The sequence below is a fragment of the Podarcis bocagei genome (assembly GCF_964188305.1).
Source record: "Podarcis bocagei genome assembly, chromosome: 2".
Classification (NCBI taxonomy): domain Eukaryota; kingdom Metazoa; phylum Chordata; class Lepidosauria; order Squamata; family Lacertidae; genus Podarcis; species Podarcis bocagei.
The window spans coordinates 101,542,781-101,562,160 of NC_138126.1; the positions used below are offsets into that span (position 1 = coordinate 101,542,781).

General features: G+C 43.5%; 2 protein-coding genes and 2 long non-coding RNA genes across 8 annotated transcripts in view; 1 reads left to right on the forward strand and 3 right to left on the reverse strand.

The window, feature by feature from the left end:
* Nucleotides 1–1,471: 1,471 nt before the first annotated feature.
* The window catches only part of LOC308582081, a 46,366-nt gene continuing 28,457 nt past the window's right edge, over nucleotides 1,472–19,380 (reverse strand). The window contains exon 2 of the long non-coding RNA XR_014005480.1: nucleotides 1,472–1,662. This is a non-coding gene — a long non-coding RNA (uncharacterized lncRNA). The remainder of the gene's footprint in view (nucleotides 1,663–19,380) is intronic.
* Nucleotides 7,385–12,350, reverse strand: ANAPC11 (anaphase promoting complex subunit 11; the record flags this gene model as incomplete). Of its 4 annotated transcripts, none has more annotated exons than XM_081184894.1 (3): nucleotides 7,385–8,437; nucleotides 8,523–8,666; nucleotides 12,032–12,350. In XM_081184894.1, 3 exons carry the CDS (start codon nucleotides 12,348–12,350, stop codon nucleotides 8,292–8,294), a joined length of 609 nt encoding a protein of 202 aa, XP_081041020.1. In that variant the 3' UTR covers nucleotides 7,385–8,291. The 4 variants fall into 4 exon arrangements, with proteins under 4 accessions (XP_081041020.1, XP_081041021.1, XP_081041023.1 ...); XM_081184895.1 differs by having other exon boundaries at nucleotides 12,007–12,115; XM_081184897.1 differs by lacking the exon at nucleotides 12,032–12,350 and adding an exon at nucleotides 11,821–12,000.
* ALYREF (Aly/REF export factor) lies at nucleotides 12,316–16,966 on the forward strand (the record flags this gene model as incomplete). 2 transcript variants are annotated; one of them, XM_081184878.1, is made up of 6 exons in its annotated part: nucleotides 12,316–12,546; nucleotides 12,912–13,043; nucleotides 14,061–14,208; nucleotides 14,480–14,543; nucleotides 14,848–15,019; nucleotides 16,201–16,966. In XM_081184878.1, the coding sequence occupies 6 exons, from the start codon at nucleotides 12,316–12,318 to the stop codon at nucleotides 16,213–16,215; spliced, it is 762 nt and encodes a 253-aa protein (XP_081041004.1). In that variant the 3' UTR covers nucleotides 16,216–16,966. The 2 variants fall into 2 exon arrangements, with proteins under 2 accessions (XP_081041004.1, XP_081041005.1); XM_081184879.1 differs by having other exon boundaries at nucleotides 14,848–16,255.
* Nucleotides 16,383–19,375, reverse strand: LOC308582074. Its single transcript, XR_014005470.1, has 2 exons — nucleotides 18,853–19,375; nucleotides 16,383–17,339 (listed from the first exon to the last, which is right to left on the reverse strand). It is a non-coding gene; the product is annotated as an uncharacterized lncRNA (long non-coding RNA).

Here is a 19,380-nt window from a genome sequence, read left to right on the forward strand (position 1 = left end):
TCTGACCACGATTAGTTTATACGACAAATACCTTTGCCCAGGGATACGGTACCAGGTCGAATTTGTGATGCTACAGTTCAGAAAGACTTAGATTGAGAGATGTACCATTGATTTCATATTGGATCCTTGGGTTGCAATCTTAATGCATAGTTGACTGGGATCATTGTTTAGTCTTGACTGTTATTTTTTCCTAGAAATTATGCAGTTGATAAGGTTGAAGTTTAAGGGGACACGGGTGGCGCTGTGGGTTAAACCACAGAGCCTAGGACTTGCCGATCAGAAGGTCGCGGTTCGAATCCCCACGACAGGGTGAGCTCCCGTTGCTCAGCCCCTGTTCCTGCCAACCTAGCAGTTTGAAAGCACGTCAAAGTGCAAGTAGATAAATAGGTACCGCTATGGCGGGAAGGTAAACAGTGTTTCCATGCGCTGCTCTGGTTCGTCAGAAGTGGCTTAGTCATGCTGGCCACATGACCCGGAAGCTGTCTGCGGACAAACGCCGGCTCCCTCGGCCAATAAAGCGAGATGAGCGCCACAACCCCAGAGTCGGTCACGACTGGACCTAATGGTCAGGGGTCCCTTTACCTTTACCTAGTATAGGACAAGGCAGCTTTCTCTGTCCTGTCCTATTCCAACTAAACATCAACACTTGTTGAGTCACTTTTACCCATGTTGAGGAAAAAAGTACCAGGATCCTTCCACTTCAAACCACATCCTTAGTGGCTGCATGTAAAAATTTTTTTGCAAAAGAACTAATTCTCATGAGTTACTTTTTGTTTAGGAAACAAATACAAGTTTTCAACCTTTTGGTGCTCTTGCGGTGCTAGTTATACAGAAAATACATGATTGGAGAATGATGAAGCAGAGATTTCTGAAGCAGAGATTTCTGACCTTCAGAGAGCCTGAAAACACAAGACCCTTCCCATTTATCTAAATGTCATGCTAACACTGAATTTCCACATAGAATCATCACCACTCAAGCTGTTCAAGGCTTCTCAAAGGAAGAGTAGCATGGAAAAGACTTATTTCCTTTTGCCAGTCCACAGAGCAATTGCCTGGCAAAACCATGGTCAAACAGAGGATCAATGCAGCTGCCAGATATTAAATGTGGTAGGACCATAGTCTTGAAAGCATTGCACGGCCTGCCTATGAGTTTCAGACCCAATTCAACAAGTTGAAGTACAAAGTCCTATAGGCTTGAGATCATCTCTCTCAACACTGACCAACCTGTGCTTTAAGATCAGCAGGGAGGCCCTGCTGGTGATACTGTTGGGATACTGCCAGGGAGATGGGGGCATCAGGCAGGCCCCCAGCTGGCTCCAGCCACCAGCCAGCTGCCAGACGATTGATTACTGGGTTCCCTTGGAACAGCATCAATCAGCAACACGAGCCTCAGATACCTTTAGAGACCCGTGCACACTCTGTCAGCAGAGTGTGTAAATCTCACAGCAGAAGAGGCAGACAGAGTCATATGTAAGCAGCATATTACAGCATTTTATTCAGAAGCAGGAACAAAGGAAAAAACATGTCTGCTTCCCTTCGTGTCCAGCAAAACAGCAGCAATACAACAGCTATATACAAATGGAAGTTACCAGCAAGCGCTGGAAGTAAACAGGCATGTGACACACAACAGTCATGCCTGTTCCCTTTTAAGGTGGAATGGAACTATATCCTAACAGATACCACAAATAGATATGGCCCATGGGGCAGCAGCAAGGCAGAGCCTACTCTGTGGCAGTGCCCCATTGGTGGAACTGTTTACTGTAATAAATGGAAATCTGCCCTTATTCCCTTATGGAATACACAAGAGCCCATGCAGAGTCCTTTGCAGGTTCTCCATCGGTCAGAGAAAAATATCAGAGGCCAACCAGAGACTATTGAGAAGCAAAGCAGCTAGTAAGCCGGATCTTTATTGAACTGTTGCAACAGGTGCCCCCTTCACACGCAGGAGGAGGAGAACCCAGAACCCAGGTGTGTCCGCCCTTATATAGACATTTTAAATTGCCCGCCCTGGAGTTCAAGACCACCCCCAGAAACATCATACATACATCACAGAAAGGGCGTAGCTCAAGACCACCCCCCAGACACATCATACCTCAATCAAAATAAATCTGAGTGCGTTGTTTATCTCCTGTCTGGCAGGTTACCTGTTAATGCTTACTTGATTGGATACCCTGGGGAGCCTTGCCAGTCTTTTGTAATGATAAATACTTAGTTCCTGAGCCAAGTCACAGGCTCACACCCTATTCATATCTTAAATGTGCCCTTAAGACAGGATTTGTGAGGAAAGAGACAATGGGGATGTTTCCCACTTTGACCTTGCAGAGAAATATTTTAAGGTCTTAGATATGTAATAAATGTTCAAAATACCAAGCAAACACGTACATAAACCACATGTCTGAAACCCCACAGAAAAAAGTCCTGAACAAATTGACCTCAAGCATTCAGTAGGAACTCTGAATTCAGATTGTAAGAGGCAGGAAGGTTGCTGTAGTGCAAATATTGCTATGAACCCTGTATTTTAAAGGGTTGGACTAGGTGACCCCAGGGTCCCTTCCAAATCCCAATTTATGGCTATGTGCAATGTGTCTGCAAGCACTGGAGGGTAATTCTTAAGTTCTGGTGTAAGATGATGGGTTGAAATTCAGCCCAGCTTTGCTTTTTGGTACAGAAAGATGGAAAGATTGGTTTTCATAGTTTAGAATACAGTAGAGAGTTTTAAAGGGTGAGAGGTGAAAGCCATGATGTTTTGAAGCAGAGCTGGTGATAACAAGCATTTGAGTTATTCTCTAACAGTTTTTACCATTTTGTCTAGTATTTAAAATCAGACTTCAAAGTCTATTCAGAGTTTAAGCACATACAAATTCATAATAAAGTAGAATGAGCCTTGACCGCCCCTGTAAATAAAGGGCAGAAAAATTTGTCTGCAAATGGTAAGGCTGAAATGACTGAGAATGTTAAAGATATTAGGAAATCTGACACTCTGGCCATTTTTACCCATACATAAGGGAGTGAGTGATTGTTCCATGAATGACTGGGGGGGGCACACAAAATGATAGCCCTGCACCCTAATTTCCTGTACATAAAGGAGGCAGATACTTCCAATTCCCTTTGCCTGGGCTGCAGGAAACATGATTCCTTAGAACTGAGTTAACAAATTTAATTTGACCAACTTCTATTGCTGGCATTGGTGAAAACTTGAATTGCTGGGTTTCTCTTTTTGTTTTAAATCTAACCCTATTTTAAAATGTATTCCTTACCCTTCCCTTCCTTTATTCAAATGGTAATTAGCCCAAAGATGCAACACTTTTAATGGTATAAAAGATTTGCTGAAACATGAACTCTGCACATGCACAGAGGCTATGCCAGCTTAAAAGAGAGGCGGGGGGAGAGAGAGGGGGGGAAAGGAGGTTTGGAGAGACAGCTGACTGCAAGGAGAAATTTATTCAAATTTATTTATGTAAACTTGGAACCACTGAGGGAAATCACCCTTTGCTCCAGGGGCTACTTAAGGAAAAACAAAAGGGGTTAAGTACTGGACCATCAAAAGTCAAGAGGTTGCCAAGTTCCAAATCTAACATGCCAAATTCTTTCCACAAGTATAAATATCAGAGTAGTCCTACTATAAGTTTGTCTCTTGAGTAGTTTTTACTTATAAAAAGAAAAAAGGGTTTTAATGAATTTTAGAATAGGTTTTGTTTTGTGTGTATATACCTATGCATTTTAGGAACAGCATTTCCTGACAGAGATTTTCACATGAAATAATTTCCCCTTTCAAACAGGATACGTGAACCTCTAAAAAGACTCAAACCCGCATAAGGAAAATATTTAATAACTTGTCAATTGTGTCCAAATTAACAAAAGTTTTGTCCCTTCGTTTCTTCCACAGCCAAACTAAGTGAAATAAATTAAACAGACTGAGGAGAAAATAACTGTAGTAATTATATGAAAAGGTGATAATAATATTGAAATGAATAAAATGCTTAACTCTAAGATTTTTTTATTGTTTGCAGCTTCCCAAGAAAACGCAAGGATATTCTCTGTGTTTTTAAGTCCCCAAAACCCTGCCCCTTACAGGATATCCCTTCTACAGATGTTAATGCAGACCCAATGATGGAAAACCCTCAGCCCAATTCCTCGTGACCACAAGACTATTTATTACCTGCAACAACAACAGACACCAGAGTTTTCAAAGTGGCCACAGCAATCTCTTTCCAAAGGACATAGACTGAGAGGGGGTGGGGGGCTGACAAAGGGGGGAAAGTTGAGTTGCAAGGACATTCTCTCTTTTGACCTCAAGACTCTGCCCTAGGTTTGAAAAGATATGTAAAAGCAGCAAGAATTGGCCTCAAGATATGCAATTGATATATAATTATTATGTTTTATGTTGTGTGATATTATGCAGAAACATCGAACTATCTCTGACAGTATATGTTATTTCCACAAAGGGGGGTGTGTGACCCAATTTTTGTGTGTAATTGTTTTTATGTTTAATGTATAGGGTCTTATTGCTTTACACCCCAGTGGAGGATTCTCATGCATTTTATGTCTTCTAATATATCAGGCTATTGTGTAGTCCAATATTTAGATTAGATCAATTTATGACCACATTTCCTTGTCCCACCTGGCACTCTGCACTCTACCAACCTTCCCTACCCATTTTAAAATGTGTTAAAACTCATTTTACCAAGGAGAAGCTTCAGGATCCGTAAAAACACCAGATACACGAAGGTATATATGCCTTGATTTAGCAGGAATGATCCCTTATAGTTAAATTGACTAATTTGGACAAGTGCCCTTTTTAGAATTTTTTTTTACAGATTGGTTTGAAAAGGTGAGAACCATGGTGCTATCTAAATTCTAATTGGACTGCGGTTTAACCCACAGAGCCACCCCAGTAAAATCTAATCAACACCTGCTAAAGAATGGGTGTGGCACAGATAAAATGATAAGATTAACTGTAAGACAGGAAGCAAACAAGGGTAACTAGTTTAGTCATTGCTTACTAGGATTATATTCTTCCAGTGTTACATTAAGCAGTATAAACAAAATGAGAAAGAGGCAGGAAAATCTGGGAAGAAATAATAGAAGGATTGGAAGTATAGGAATTGCTCATCTCAAAGCCTTTCCCCCTTCTCGATTAGAATGCATAGCCTAAAATTAGTGCAAAAATCTTGGGTCTTCAATGGTTAGTTAGCTCTCCAAGCTCAGACAAGGAACTTAGTACTCTCAAGGAACCCACACTCACTTTCCCTTAAGGTCAGGCATATCCTTCCTCCTCCATTTCCTGACTATTAGTGTGGGTTCTGTGGGAAAACTGTCACAATCACTTTCTAAAGGATTTTGAGAAACGTTGGGGATTCTTTCACTCTTTAGATCAAGGTTTGTATGTATTGTAGAATTTGCTGCCTGCTTAATTTGTAATTTTGCTGTCTGAAGCAAGATCTACCGTATTTTTTGCTCTATAAGACTCACTTTTTCCTTCCTAAAAAGTAAGGGGAAATTTGTGTGCCAGAACAGCAAGGGGGATTGCTGCTTTCACTGCACAGCGATCCCTCTTGCTGTTCTGGCTTCTGAGATTCAGAATAATTTTTTTCTTGTTTTCCTCCTCCAAAAACTAGGTGCGTCTTGTGGTCTGGTGCGTCTTATAGAGCGAAAAATACGGTATATATTTTCTGTCACTTTCATTTCATATAACAATAAACCGAGTTTTCTTTAAGTCTTTTGTGTAAGAACTTTTTGTGGGCAAGGGGTTAGGAGAAAACACATATTCATACAGACACATGTCATAATTCTAGCAAAAGACCCTAAACCTGTTGTGTATCCATGTGAGTGCTGGACATGCATTTGGGTTCAGACACATACTTTGTAACAACGCCAACACTTTCTGCAGATTGAAATGACAGCATGAACCATACTTGGCACCTCAGTTGATATATTGGACAAAGAGCAAATTTCAAGTTACCAAGGCTTTCCTGCAACAAAGCATTAAGTGTGAAATACTTTAAAACAGGTAAACAGAATGTAGTCCTCCAGGTATCACTGGACTACAACCCTGATCATCCCTGACCACTGGCCACAGTAGCTGGAGCTAAGGAGTCAACCAGCACCATTGCAGAACTCTTGGGGGACCGAGAACAAAGTGAAGAATTTTAGACAGAATAATCCTGTAACTCTTGCTTTTGTAGTAACTATATAAACAGGTTGAACGGTAATCACCAAATTTGATATAATGAGAAATAAATTAAGATATTCCAGAGTCTAAATAATAAACAGGAGGGTGACATTGGCATCTCTGCTCTTGCATTGCTTCCTTCCAGCCACTGCTGGCGATAGGAAATTGTGCAACATCTCTGCATTTGGATGTAGCTGGATCATTCCCTCACATATGGGAGAATTCTCAGAGGTTTCTGTTGCCCACTGTGCCTCTGCATGAGTTGCAGCTGTGCGCTAGCCCTCATCTAGCAGAGTAAGCCCACAACTTACACACATTTAATTTGTTTCCATTCAGGTCTACGCACTTGGCAATAATAAAAATAAAAAGGGGGAAAAATAAAAAGGGGGAAAAATATCTGGCAGTTCCACCTGCCACTGAACCCAACACATTATGACTATATGACTTTGCCTTTAGGAGCGATCCCAGAACATAACCCCTGCATAAATTGCAGGTGTATCTGCAAAACAGATACAACACAGTGACTCATGAGAAAACACAAAGGGCAGGCTATACTTCAGGCAGGCACTTCTCACCCTGTTGCACCCTAGAATAAACTTTTTTGGTGTAAAAGTGGGGCCTCATTGTATTTTAGAAACACTGAGGTAGAACATAGGTTAACTGAAGTGAAATTCTGTGGCCTTTTAAAAAGTTGTTTTGAGTCTATCACTGTTTTGGAGCGGGGTTGTTTTGAAAGGACACATCTCTCAAAGCTGGGGAGGGCTTTGGGGGCGCTGAGAGGTAGCCTTTTTGCCTCTGGAAATTTTCCCTTTAGGAGAGTAAGCTTACCATTTTGTTAGCAATACCATGCTCTGTGTTCAAAAGGTCACAGATTGGAACCGTTTACTAACACCACCTTCTCATTTGGGTGCCGTAAAGGGGCGCCAATTACACATTGCAGGCGGGGGTAGCATACACAGCAGAAAGGACTGGGCACCCAACAGCCAGGATGAAGCATCACAAACAGCTGGTCTGTAGGCTGTGTGGCTACACAGCTAAGCTAGTGCAAGAGTATTTTTCCCATTAAAAGTAATTTTAGTTAAGCTTTTAAGAAGAATGAGGACATCCCCCTTCCCCACAGGTCACATCCGATCACCTCACTGCATTGGCCACAGATAAGAAAACTGCACTCTTGAAGAACCCCCATGTGGATGAAAGAAGGAGGCAGGAACATTAAAGGAATGACTCACAAAATTTACTGGAACCATCCCATGTACAAATGGTAACTCACTGTGGGCAAGCACTTGGCAATCAGAAAGATCTGGTATTACAGCCTTTTGGGAACAAACATATTATCGTACTGCAGGCCAAATGTGTAGTAAGACGAGGACACAAGCCTAGAGCAACCCCCAATCTCTAACACTATTTACACTCAAAAGCTTAGATTCTGGACCAAACTATACTGATATCAGTGGGGCTACATAGCAACAGGAAACCAAGAATCCTTGTTCATATATAAGTGCTACTTGTAAGGAACAGAAAAGAGGTCAACTGCTTCACACCTCAGAATGCAATAGTTGGTGATGTTTGCTGTTCTTATTGTTAAACAATAATTAAATATAAATTACAAATAATTTTAAAGAGGCTACAATAGTTGGGGTATAAGTTTAACAAGAAGATTTAGAACAGCTTTCTTAACCTTTCGTGCAGTTGAGCAAAGCAGCTCCCTGAAATCAGGCCTCATTTGCAAGCACCTCATGCGCATTACCAAGGCAATTCACCAAGACACAGACATAAACATTAACGAGGTGGTTCAGATGTTGTAAAATAGCACAAATCTCTCATGACATTTGCCTGTCTGATAATTCTAACCTTCCAAACAGCATAGCTTTATACTTCATACATTGTAGAGACCTTGTGATCACAGCACAAACAGAGGAAAAAACATAGGATATTGTAACATGTAGTAGCTGTGTTCCCACATCCACCTCTCTCTTCAGCAGCTCTGGGGAGGATGAAGGTAAGTGTGGCATTATAAAGTAGCAAGCTCGCCAAGCTTGGGGAAGGGAGTGGGGGGGGGGGGGAAATCAGTCCACAAAAGCCAAAGAGGTGTTGGGGAGAGGAAGAAATCTTGCCAGTGTCACTCTTTGAACTTCCATTCCTGTCGACACATTGGACAGTGTTGCTGGACTTGCTGGGAGTTAAGCCATTTGAGAATGCAATGCATGTGGAAGCAGTGGGAACACTGGCCCCACACTAGGGGACAGTCATCTCCAGGCACTTTACCTGCAAAATATAGGTTCCATTAGAGCAAAGTTGGGAGAAGATGGTGCACAAAGGTTAAGGAAAATCGCAGTGAACTGATACTCACAGTCTGGGCAGCAGCCATTAAAGGCCATCCGGCAAATGCCACAGTTCTCATCATTGGCAACCCAGAGCCAAGAGGCAACACCATGCCAGCTCTTGATTTTCACTTTCATTGTGTCCAGACTACGTACAAAGCTTAAGATAGCACCTGAGGGAAGAAGTAAAAGGTCGAATAAGACATTTTCTGTTTCTGCAGATCTTCCAAGTTAAAAAGACTGCGATCTTCAGAACTGTACATTCTTCACATTTCTCTAAAGATGTTAAGAGGTTTTGCACAATTTCTCTCAAATACCTTGACTACCTCACACTATTCTCACACTGTTCTTGAAGCTACCAGCATGAGTTTGACCAAACTGCGGGAGGCAGTGGAAGACAGGAGTGCCTGGCGTGCTCTGGTCCACGGGGTCACGAAGAGTGGGACACGACTAAATGACTAAACAACAACAACAACACCTCACACTATGAAGAAGACTCGAGAGTATGTCAAATTTACAGATAGGGAACAGCAAGATAAGAACATTTGGCCACTTTCTCAGTTCACAAGAGTGCTAGGACAATTCTTAGGTGTCCCGCCTTATCAGTTCTATGCTGTACTGTTATCTTAAAACTCCACTATAGGAAAGGCTGAGCTATTACAGATATGAGCACAACAGTGCAGATGGCTACATAAATGTTACTTGCCATTTTCCTATAGTGAAGTCCCAAACCAAGACAGGTCTATTAGGCATAAGATTTGGGGGCAGCAGTTCAGGTGACTGCAGACATTTAGCTCTGATATTTTGTCACTGCTTTCTAGCAAACAAAATTTGCAGGTAAACGTGTCTGTCCAAAAGCAGCAGTAGTATCTTTACTAGTACATTCTAAAACATCAAATAGGGAAAGGGAGCTTTTGAGTCCACCATTACTCTTTCTGAGGCTAGATATTAAGCTAACAAACAAAATGGGGAGAGGAAACGAAGTTATTTTAACTTAATTAGTTAAGGATATTAAACAATAGAAATAAATAAATGGAGCACCTGAGTTCTTTGAAAGGCAAAGAGAAAAACATAACATCTCCAGCACTGTTAAAAGGACTACATTTTCCTTTACTTACCTCACTTTACCTTACGTACTACAACTAACAGGCCAATAAAATATGCCCCTGAAAATAAATAAATAAATATATATATATATATATATATATATATATATATATATATATATATATTAAAGGCTGCTCAGGATTTATTAGTTTCCATCAGACGAGTACAAAACAAGAATGAAGTGTTAAACAAGGCTTCGTTGGGTGGGGAGGGAGGGGTTAGAAGACGTAGCTGCACCAAAAAAAGAAAAGAAAAAGTTGTAGAAAAGGATGGTACAGAAGATTTCTTTTTTTTCTTTTTAGTTGCCGTTTCTTGCTTTTATAAAAACCTACGTCTAAGGAATACTCGAAGCAGCCTGCCCTACTCTACGGGGAAGGGGAGTGGAAAATGGGCTCTGCCTCCTAGCGTTCAAGTCAGAAGCGTCTGGCCAGGGGGGAGCCAGCCTCCTCACGCGGTGGGACCCGAGTTCGGTTTGCTGGGCTCGCTGGCGTGGCGCTTCCTCATCACGTCCTGAGCCAGGCCACATGTGATCATGCCGTTCGCCACCTGGAAAGTGCCTGAGTTCTCTGGGGATTCCGACACAGTTGTCATGACTGGGTGGGTCGTCTTTCCAAAGAAGAAGCTGGCCCACCAGTGCCCAGGGTCAGACTTGGGGAGACCTGGATGGTGAGGGATGACCTCCCCATACTCTGCACTTCCACAGGAGCTGTTGCTGGAAGTGGAACCCAGACACCTTCTGGGTTGCCACAAGGGAGCCGCTTGATGGGATTGCTGCCATGTTTCTTTGTCTTCGTTCTTGTGCAAGTTGTAAACCCTTTAAGACTTAACGCTTCGCTCAACAAAATCCCAGCGGCTTCAGACCACAGGTGACCTGGCTCAGGGGAGTAAACGCTAGGCAACGGAGCCCATTTGCAAAGGAGATTTTGGGAGTACACTCCACATCCACAAAAAAACACACGAGGCGTATATGGATTTTTCGCCCCTGAATATATTTTTGGACCCCTCTCCCATTCTCCTAACATCCAATCTGTGTAGCAAATAGTTTTGTGGCATTGTCTTTAGTTCTGTTGTAGAAAAATATGGGGGTTGGCAGATCTTTATTTTTCTGTTGCACCAGTTCCGCTCTCCTTTCAAGGAGGTGAGGCCCAGAACAAAGGTGTGCAAATCCCTTTAAATAGACATGGCCCAATCTCTTAGCCAAAGACTACTCTAAAAGCATCAAACACACATCACAGAAAGAGGTTGTCTACCACAGAAATTAGAGGGTGTGGTTTCTCTCCAGGATATGTGATGTTTTACTGATTGCATTACCTGGGCAATCTTGCCATTCTTTTGAAATGGTTAGTACTTTGGTTTTTGCATCTAGTTCACAGGCCCACCCTATTCATACACAAATGTGCCGTCAATACAGGGTTTGTAAGCAAAAAGAACTCCTGGCAAACGCTTCTCCAATCTATTTCCTTCTGCAGAGGAAATAGTTGGGGTTATTAAGAGTCAAGATGGCCTCAGGAATTGCTCTCCTGTACTATTTCAGACATGTGGTTTATATACTTATATGTGTGTTTAAAGGTAAAGGTACCCCTGCCCGTACGGGCCAGTCTTGACAGACTCTAGGGTTGTGCGCTCATCTCACTCTATAGGCCGGGAGCCAGCGCTGTCCGCAGACACTTCCGGGTCACGTGGCCAGCATGACAAGCTGCATCTGGCGAGCCAGCGCAGCACACGGAACGCCGTTTACCTTCCCGCTGGTAAGCGGTCCCTATTTATCTACTTGCACCCGGGGGTGCTTTTGAACTGCTAGGTTGGCAGGCGCTGGGACCGAACGACGGGAGCGCACCCCACCGCAGGGATTCAAACCGCCGACCATGCGATCGGCAAGTCCTAGGCGCTGAGGTTTTACCCACAGCGCCACCCGCATCCCTATATGTGTGTTTACCTTGTGCATTTATGAAGATTTATTCTCATAATTCTTATAACAGTCTAAATAAAAATATTGCACCACTGTCACTTCTGTATCATTTTATGAGGTTCTAAAGCGAGAGAGAGGAACAAGACATATAAAAGTAGCCGCTCCAAAGAGAATACCGTCTTAACTTTCAGCAGTCAGGGAAACGACAGAAAGACCAGAAAGTAGAGATGGAAGCAAAGTATGAATGCGAGCAAATGCAAATACACAAGTTTCGGTTCAGTTGGGGGTGCAGGCTAAGGGGTCGAGCTCACAGAAGAGAGGAGTATTTAGAAGGCCTGGGAACCAATTCCAGGTGTAATGCGCAGTAAGGGAGCATTGATAGGAGGGCAACCCCAAAGGTCATCTAGTCCAACCCTCTGTAGAGCGGTACGACGAGAACAGCCAGACTCTGGGGTAGCAAGGATAAAAACCCAACTCAACGGAACCCTCCGTCGCACCTCCAACCGCCGCACCCAAGCTCACCTCCCCTTGTACCGGAAGTCCCGCCCCTTGACGGGACTTCCCATGTTTCCTTGCGGGCCCAGCTCCCATAAAGCCTCGCGCGACAACGGCGCCTGCTGCTACCTCTTCTTTCTTTCGCCCAGCCGAGACTGCACGTGCGCGCTCTTTCTCTCTCTCCCCGCCCCCACCCTCCTCCTCCTCCTCGTCTTGCTCGGCTTTCGCGTCCTCCCCGCCTCATCCGCATCCGGTCCCCGGTGTAGCGCGGCCGGAAGTGTAGGCCCCGGGAGCCGGAGGGAGCCGCCATCATGGGCGACAAAATGGATATGTCTCTGGACGACATTATCAAGCTGAACCGGAGCCAGCGGGGCGGCGGCGGCCGAGCCGGCGGCGGCCGAGGCCGCGGAAGGGGAGCTGCGGGTCGAGGCGGCGGAGCCGGGCGAGGCGGAGCTGGGCGGGCAGGCGGGGGCGGTCCCGTCCGGAACAGAGGCGCCCTGTCCCGGGGAGGCGGCAGGAACAGGCCTGCGCCCTACAGCCGGGTAGGTCCCTGGGCGAGCGGGCGCGGACGGAGCCCCCCCTTTACCCGGGGTGGAACTGGGCTCCGGCCGCTTGTTTTGTGAACTTTCTTGGGGAACCTGGCGACTCGGGACTTGTTCTGTCTCTTTCGGGGAGCGTCGAGGGGGGTCTCCCCCACGCGGAGATAAGAGGGTTGGGCGGGAGGAGTTGCTTCTGGGTCCCGGCGCGCCTAGGCCCAGTTCGGAGCGCTTGTTGACGGCAAGCGGGGCGAGGAAATGAAGGGGTTTCCCCCGCTCCGCCTCCGGGTTGAGTAGAAATGCAGAACAATGGGGCCGCCGTTTATGTGGGACGCTACGTTGTACTGATCGGGTTTTCTCTCTCGTCGCAGCCAAAGCAACTCCCTGAAAAGTGGCAACACGATCTCTTCGAGAGTGGCTTCGGTGCTGGGGCTGGTGTCGAGACAGGCGGGAAGCTGCTCGTCTCTAATCTGGATTTTGGAGTATCGGATGCAGATATACAGGTACTTTTTCCTTGTCTTTAATAAGAGGGAGCCAAGAGGAGTGGATAGTTGTAGCTGGTCGTTTATTTTCCTCACGTTGCAGTTTCCTATTGCTGTTCTAGATTTCCCTTGTGTAATGTGTTAACTTTTTCCTGACCCATTACTACATTTCCCCACCCTTTTTCAACAGTAAGTTTCCAGAAAAGAGCAGTTACGGGACAATAAGTAATTGCCCTTAAACCGCCCCCCCAATAGTTTGGGATGGCATGCAGCTTCAGTTAGCATATTCTGGTGCTCCTGTTTTGAGTACATATAAAAGCATTTATGAAATTGAAGTCATGTGGACACTGTCTTAAGAAGAGAAAGGTGCCTCTTGAAATTCTTGATTGACAGGAGACCTCAATCCAATGAGCCTTTTAAAAAGCTTATTTCATGGCATTTGTTCTAGCCATATTATCCAGGTCTGTATACTGTCTTTCAAATTTCCTTCGCATCCTATCTGAGGTACTGGTGCAAAACTTTTTTTTTCTTTATAGGAAATTTGGAGATATAAGTATAGGAAACTTTAATGTTATATATTTGAACTAAGGATATCCTAATGTATTAGCTGAGGCGTAGTGCACAGATATGGCCAGTGTAGGTGTAGTGCTTGGGCAAGGACCTGGGTGTTGGGCAAGGACCTGGGGGACCAGGTTCCCACTCTGCTACAAAGCACACTGGATGACTTTGGACCAGTCATTGTCTCAGCCTAACCTACCTCATAAGTTGATGTGTGATGATAAAACGGGGAGGAAGAGAAATACACGTGCTCCCTTTGTCCTCAGTGGAAAGGTGGAATATAAATGTAATTATAAAATAAGGAATTAAATGCAGTTTAGACTTTGTTACTGCTTCCGATGAGGCTACAATAAAAAGCAAAATGTCATGGAGAACAGAAAGGTCTGCTGTTCTATTCTTTGGCCCATCTATTATTAATATTTTGCAAGAATCTCTTACTGTGTCCTAGCATATGTGAGATATTGCTTTCTCGCTTTCTAGGAGCTTTTTGCAGAATTTGGGACATTGAAGAAGGCAGCAGTGCACTATGACCGTTCTGGGCGTAGTCTAGGTACAGCAGATGTCCATTTTGAGAGAAAGGCAGATGCACTGAAGGCTATGAAACAGTACAACGGAGTTCCCCTGGATGGTATGTATTTTATGTTCACCTAGCTATTTACTCAGTGGGTGGGAGAAGGTATGAATGAGAACTCTGCTCATACACATACGCGACAGTAACATGCTGACCAAGTGCATGGAATTTTATGCTGGTAAGTGAGTAGGCAGGTGAAGGAAGGATGAAAAATTCTATCCTGCCTCACTCTCGGGTCAGCAGACCGATATATTTTTTGCAGATCAGCAATTTTTATGAACTTGCTTACAAGGTTGCCGTAAACACTTGTTCTTTTTATTTTTCCTAGGACGTCCCATGAACATCCAGCTGGTTACATCACAGATAGATACACAGAGGAGACCAATACAGAGGTAGGAGATTTGTCTTTTGATGTTTCACATTGATTAATAAACTATATGGATGTCTCCAATTTTAGTGCAGACCCTGTTCATTTGTACTTTTGATTCCCAGAGATTAAATAACAGATGGACTTCCCACTGTCATTTTACAACATGGAGCATGATTTTTAAATTGTAGTTATGTTAACATTACCATACTCTGCTTCTCTACGAAGTTCTTTGTGAAGGGTGTAGATTGAAATGTATTTCAGTGGGTTACTGTAATGCAGTTTCTATTTGTAGGTTGCTGTAATTCAGTCTTATCTCTTGCTTTTAGTGTAAATAGAGGAGGCATGACCAGAAACCGTGGTGGTTCGGGTGGCTTTGGCGGTGGCAGCAGACGAGGCAGCCGTGGCAACAGGGGCAGAGGTAGAGGTGCTGGTAGGAGTTCCAAACAGCAGCTCTCTGCAGAAGAATTGGATGCACAGTTGGATGCTTACAATGCCAGGGTAAGTAATAGTTGAGGGATGGTGGATGGCAGTGGGGAGAGGGAGGTGAGCCTGATGCCAGAGCCTGGCATACATGCATTAGTCATCTGTGAGAAAAAAATGCAACTTCACATAAAGTAAGACATTTGGAGATAGCACAGCACTAAAGCAGAGCAGTCTGTAGTTTTTTTGTTTAGTTTCCAAGTGATTTCCATGTGTTCCCTCCTGTGTGCGCAAGAATTAGCTGCGTAACTGTGGAGTCAGTTCCTACAGTGTAGCAAACTATGATTCTTGTGGAGTGCTACTCAGTCTGGTGAATTTGGTGACTCACTAGATTTGGTATCTTTGATAGGACACAGCCTGTGGTTGTGGAGTGTATCACGTTCTGCTGTGCTATATCAGCTGTCATGCTCTAGGCATGTTTCATAGTCATGCTGCACAATCCTATTTTCACAGCTACTCTGGTTCAACTCAGCGATGGATGGGTGTTCTTTATTAACACTTCTGCCCTGTAAAGAAGTCAATCTGGGTAGACTTTGCTGCATGCCATCCTCCTGCTACCATCATGAGTCATTACTTGGAACTGAAATCCAAGAACCAAACCTAAATTTAAATATGCAGGACTGTAAAGTACATGTTAGTTAATAGAAGAGGCCAGCTAATTGTGATTCTGCCATCTGTTTCCTGAGTACAAAATACAACTTGGATGCAGATTTTAAGCCTTCTCTAGTATTCTGTAACTGCTTGCAGTTTTGAGTGGAGATTTATGTACATGCCATGTTTGCAGCCTTCCCCAAACTGCTGCACTTCACATGTTGCTGGACTAAGTGTCTCATCCTCCTTGATTGTTGGCCGTGCTGGTTGGGGCTGCTGGTAGTTGTAGTCCAAAACATCTGGAGGGTACCAGTTGGGAAAGGCTGTTGTGAATTCTATTCACTTTCTGCTGTTAGTGAAAATTAGAGAATTATTTTCCTCAGCGCTGAGGTATAAAGATGTATGTTCTTGGCTAAATAACTTTGCCTACATGCACAGAAATTAATGATGCAGCGAAAAGCTATTTAAAAGCATTTTGTTACGGTTAAACAGTACTGCACAGGTTCTGGTTGTACTGTGCTGCTTGGGGAAGTGCCCTTGACTATCTGGATTTCTTGTCTTGGTACTTAGCTGGTGGCAGCCAACTAAAACTGTTTTATTTCTCTTAGATGGACACCAGTTAAAGCTGTTGGCGCATCTTGTGCATGGGAAGGACTGCAGACATCTCATTCCATGTTCCCCAGTGGGAGAAGAAGGGTGGATGGCGGCAGCGGCTACTAATATCAAGAATGGAATTTGTTTTACTTTTATGTTCTGGAATAGGTTTCAAACTCATGTAAAGTTTTCTTTCTCTCTCTTTTTTTTAAATTCTGAGACAGATCTGTTTTGTACCGAGTTATTTTTGGGAAAAATTTTACTGGTTGCCTGTTGGGCCAAGATGGCTTTTTCACCTTGGCAGTAATAAAATAGAAATGTGTCTAGAGCTGTAAATGTCTGCTTCCTGTTGCAGCTGGAACCTAGTCTTGGGGCTGCAGAAGCCAAGACAGGTAGAGGAGCAGGTGTCTGGCTGCAGGCCCCTAGCAAAAGAGTTGGTGCTGATTGCCCTTCCTAAGGGGAGGGATTCTGTTCTCTCAGGTCTCTCTCCACTCTGCCTCTGTATGGGCTTGTAAACTGTATATTCCCCATCTCCTGTGTGCTGACTCTTCTTCGTCTGTGCTAAAGCCAACCGGTGTGACTGCTTTCGCAAGGAGAGGATGGTGGTCTCCAGTGGTCATGAGAGGGAGTAAATTTCTTGTTAAAGTCGTTTTTGTATTTAACACTTGATTCCAAAGTTCAGTGCTGGTCCCACCTCAGTATTTTTACTGTAAAATAAGTTGCTGTGAAAACTCAGTGACTCCAACATGCCAAGTAAAGATTTAGTCTTTCAACTTGCAATTCCCTATTGAATTCTTATTTCAAGTACATCTGTTTGGTGGCATTTATTATGGTCTTTTTTCACTACTGCTGATATAGTGGGTTATAATATACTGTAGTCATTTCCAGGTCTTGTGAGATCGGAAGGCAGAGTACATATTGTAATATTGTGGTGGGGTGAAGGGGATCTTTATCTTCTATGTTTGGTGGGCATTAACCTCAAGCGATTCATAGACATTGTACCAGTGCCACCACCCAAGCATACAGGTTTCTCTCTCCCCACCAGTTATCAGCTTCGGATATGAAAGAATCTGTGTCTTCATGGTTTTTGGCACACTTTCACTTCAGCACCACAGCTTCCTAATGCTGGAGGTGAGAGTAGGAACGCATCAATCTGAAACAGTACCAAAATTACAGAAGTATCTTTGATCATTGCATTTCTATTTAAGGAAAAACATTTAACAAAACCAAAAGGGGGAAAGCTTTGCATACAAGAAGTGTAGATACTTGCTAGACATTGTGATCTGTCACTAATTATGTGCAACGAATTGTCAAGATCAAACTAATCTCCATAAATACCTATTATGATACTAAATACTGGGTGAAAATTTCAGTTGGGAAAACTTGGCATTGGCTAAGTTAAGGCATGCGGTGATGATGGATACGGTGATTCATTGGTGTAGAAAATATGACTGGAAGGGGGTGTGGGAATAGTAACCTTCCCGATTTTGAACTCCCAGCTCTTTATCTAACCAGAGCCAACATGACTAGTAGTCATAGTTAGCCATTCCCAATTTAAAGTAATGAGGAAAAATAACTTTTCTGTATAAAATTCAGATAGTCATAGAAGGTTGTGTTAATTATATTTTTAAGAACAAGTTTTCAACTTATTTCCAGATACTTGTGTGCATTCTGTTTTGTATTCATAGCTAGTTGAAATTATACCCTGCCTAGAACATTAATGCTCAATTGCATCGAGGCTATTTTATTTATTTATATATATATATATATATATATATATATATATATATATATATATATATAAAAATAAACTTTATATACAAATACATCAGTTCCCTGCATCCCATTTAATGGGGACTGTTGTGTATGTATAGTAAAACCTTTGCTTAAACTGATATTCATTTTATAAAAGACTAGTTTCTCATTTCAGAATAGTACCAGCTTTTTTGAGATTCTTAACCCTTAACTCCATTTTGGTTCTGTTTAGCAATATGCTGAAGGGCAATGGAGGAAAGCCCCACACTACAGAATTAATAGGGAATATACGGTACTTAACAATTGTTTTAATACATGCTGCACATGTGCATACTTAGCAAAGAGTTACTGCCCTTTCCAGGTACATTTTAAAGTTACAGCTAAACATCTATAGAACACCACTATGCTACACTAAGTTTTAGTAGTTGCAAGAACTGCATTTTGTTTGTTAGGATTACAGTATTTTAAATACCATAGGGATTAAGTTTGTTGTTCCTTGAAAAACAAATTTAATGAGGTGGTGGGCTATTGCCTGATTTGGACTTGTTTATGGGTGGGCACACAGTTCATGTAGTGCAAATTAATAAAAATCTATTGACATAGTTTAATCGGGCAGCATAGTTTAATCGGGCAGCCAACACTCGCTGGAATGGATCATGCCTTCATAAACGCAGGCTGTATTTAAGAAAGCGTTAAGAGTTGCTTACGCCTAATAGTTCCTAACTGTTCAGTGGTCCGCTCTTATGTGTTTACCCAAAAAGCTGAACGGCATTTCCACATCCGTGTATCGTATTCTTGCACGTCAACTCCGCGTGAAACAATTTAAAGTTTTTATTTGATGGCGGTGAGAAGTACCCTAATCCTCTGCTGAGATGCCCTGTGTTTACCGCTGAAATCCTAAGTATACTTACGTTTATGAGGAAGCGAGGCTCGCCAAACAAGGACGGGGGAAGGAATGGGGTGAGGGCAATTCGGTCATAATATTTAAAAGCCAGACTGTGGGGAGGTGGCAAAAACAATTCCTGTTAGCTGAAAATGCATAGGAGGAACAATGGAAGGGTGCGATGGTCACTTAACGTAGTGTGGATTGAGGGAACTCTCAACGTTTGCCGCTGCTGCAAAAACCTGATGGCAGTGAAGAAGAGGGAGCCTTCCGCTCATAGTCCCCTCGCCACCGCCCCCTTCCTCCACCTCCTCCTCTGCCTTCCTCCAGCGCTAGAAGAAAAGGCCTCGGACCCTAAAGCACACAATGGAAGAGCGTCATCCGCCCGGCGCACAGGAGACAAAAGTCCGCCATTCCCACCCCAAGATGGCCGCCGGGCGGGGAAAAGGGGGATTTCCCCCCGCCCTCTTTTCCCGTCTCCCTATATTATGTAGATACTCTAGGAGTTGGGGCGCTCTCTCTATGATCGGGCTCGGCTCCCTTTTCCCGCCTCCGC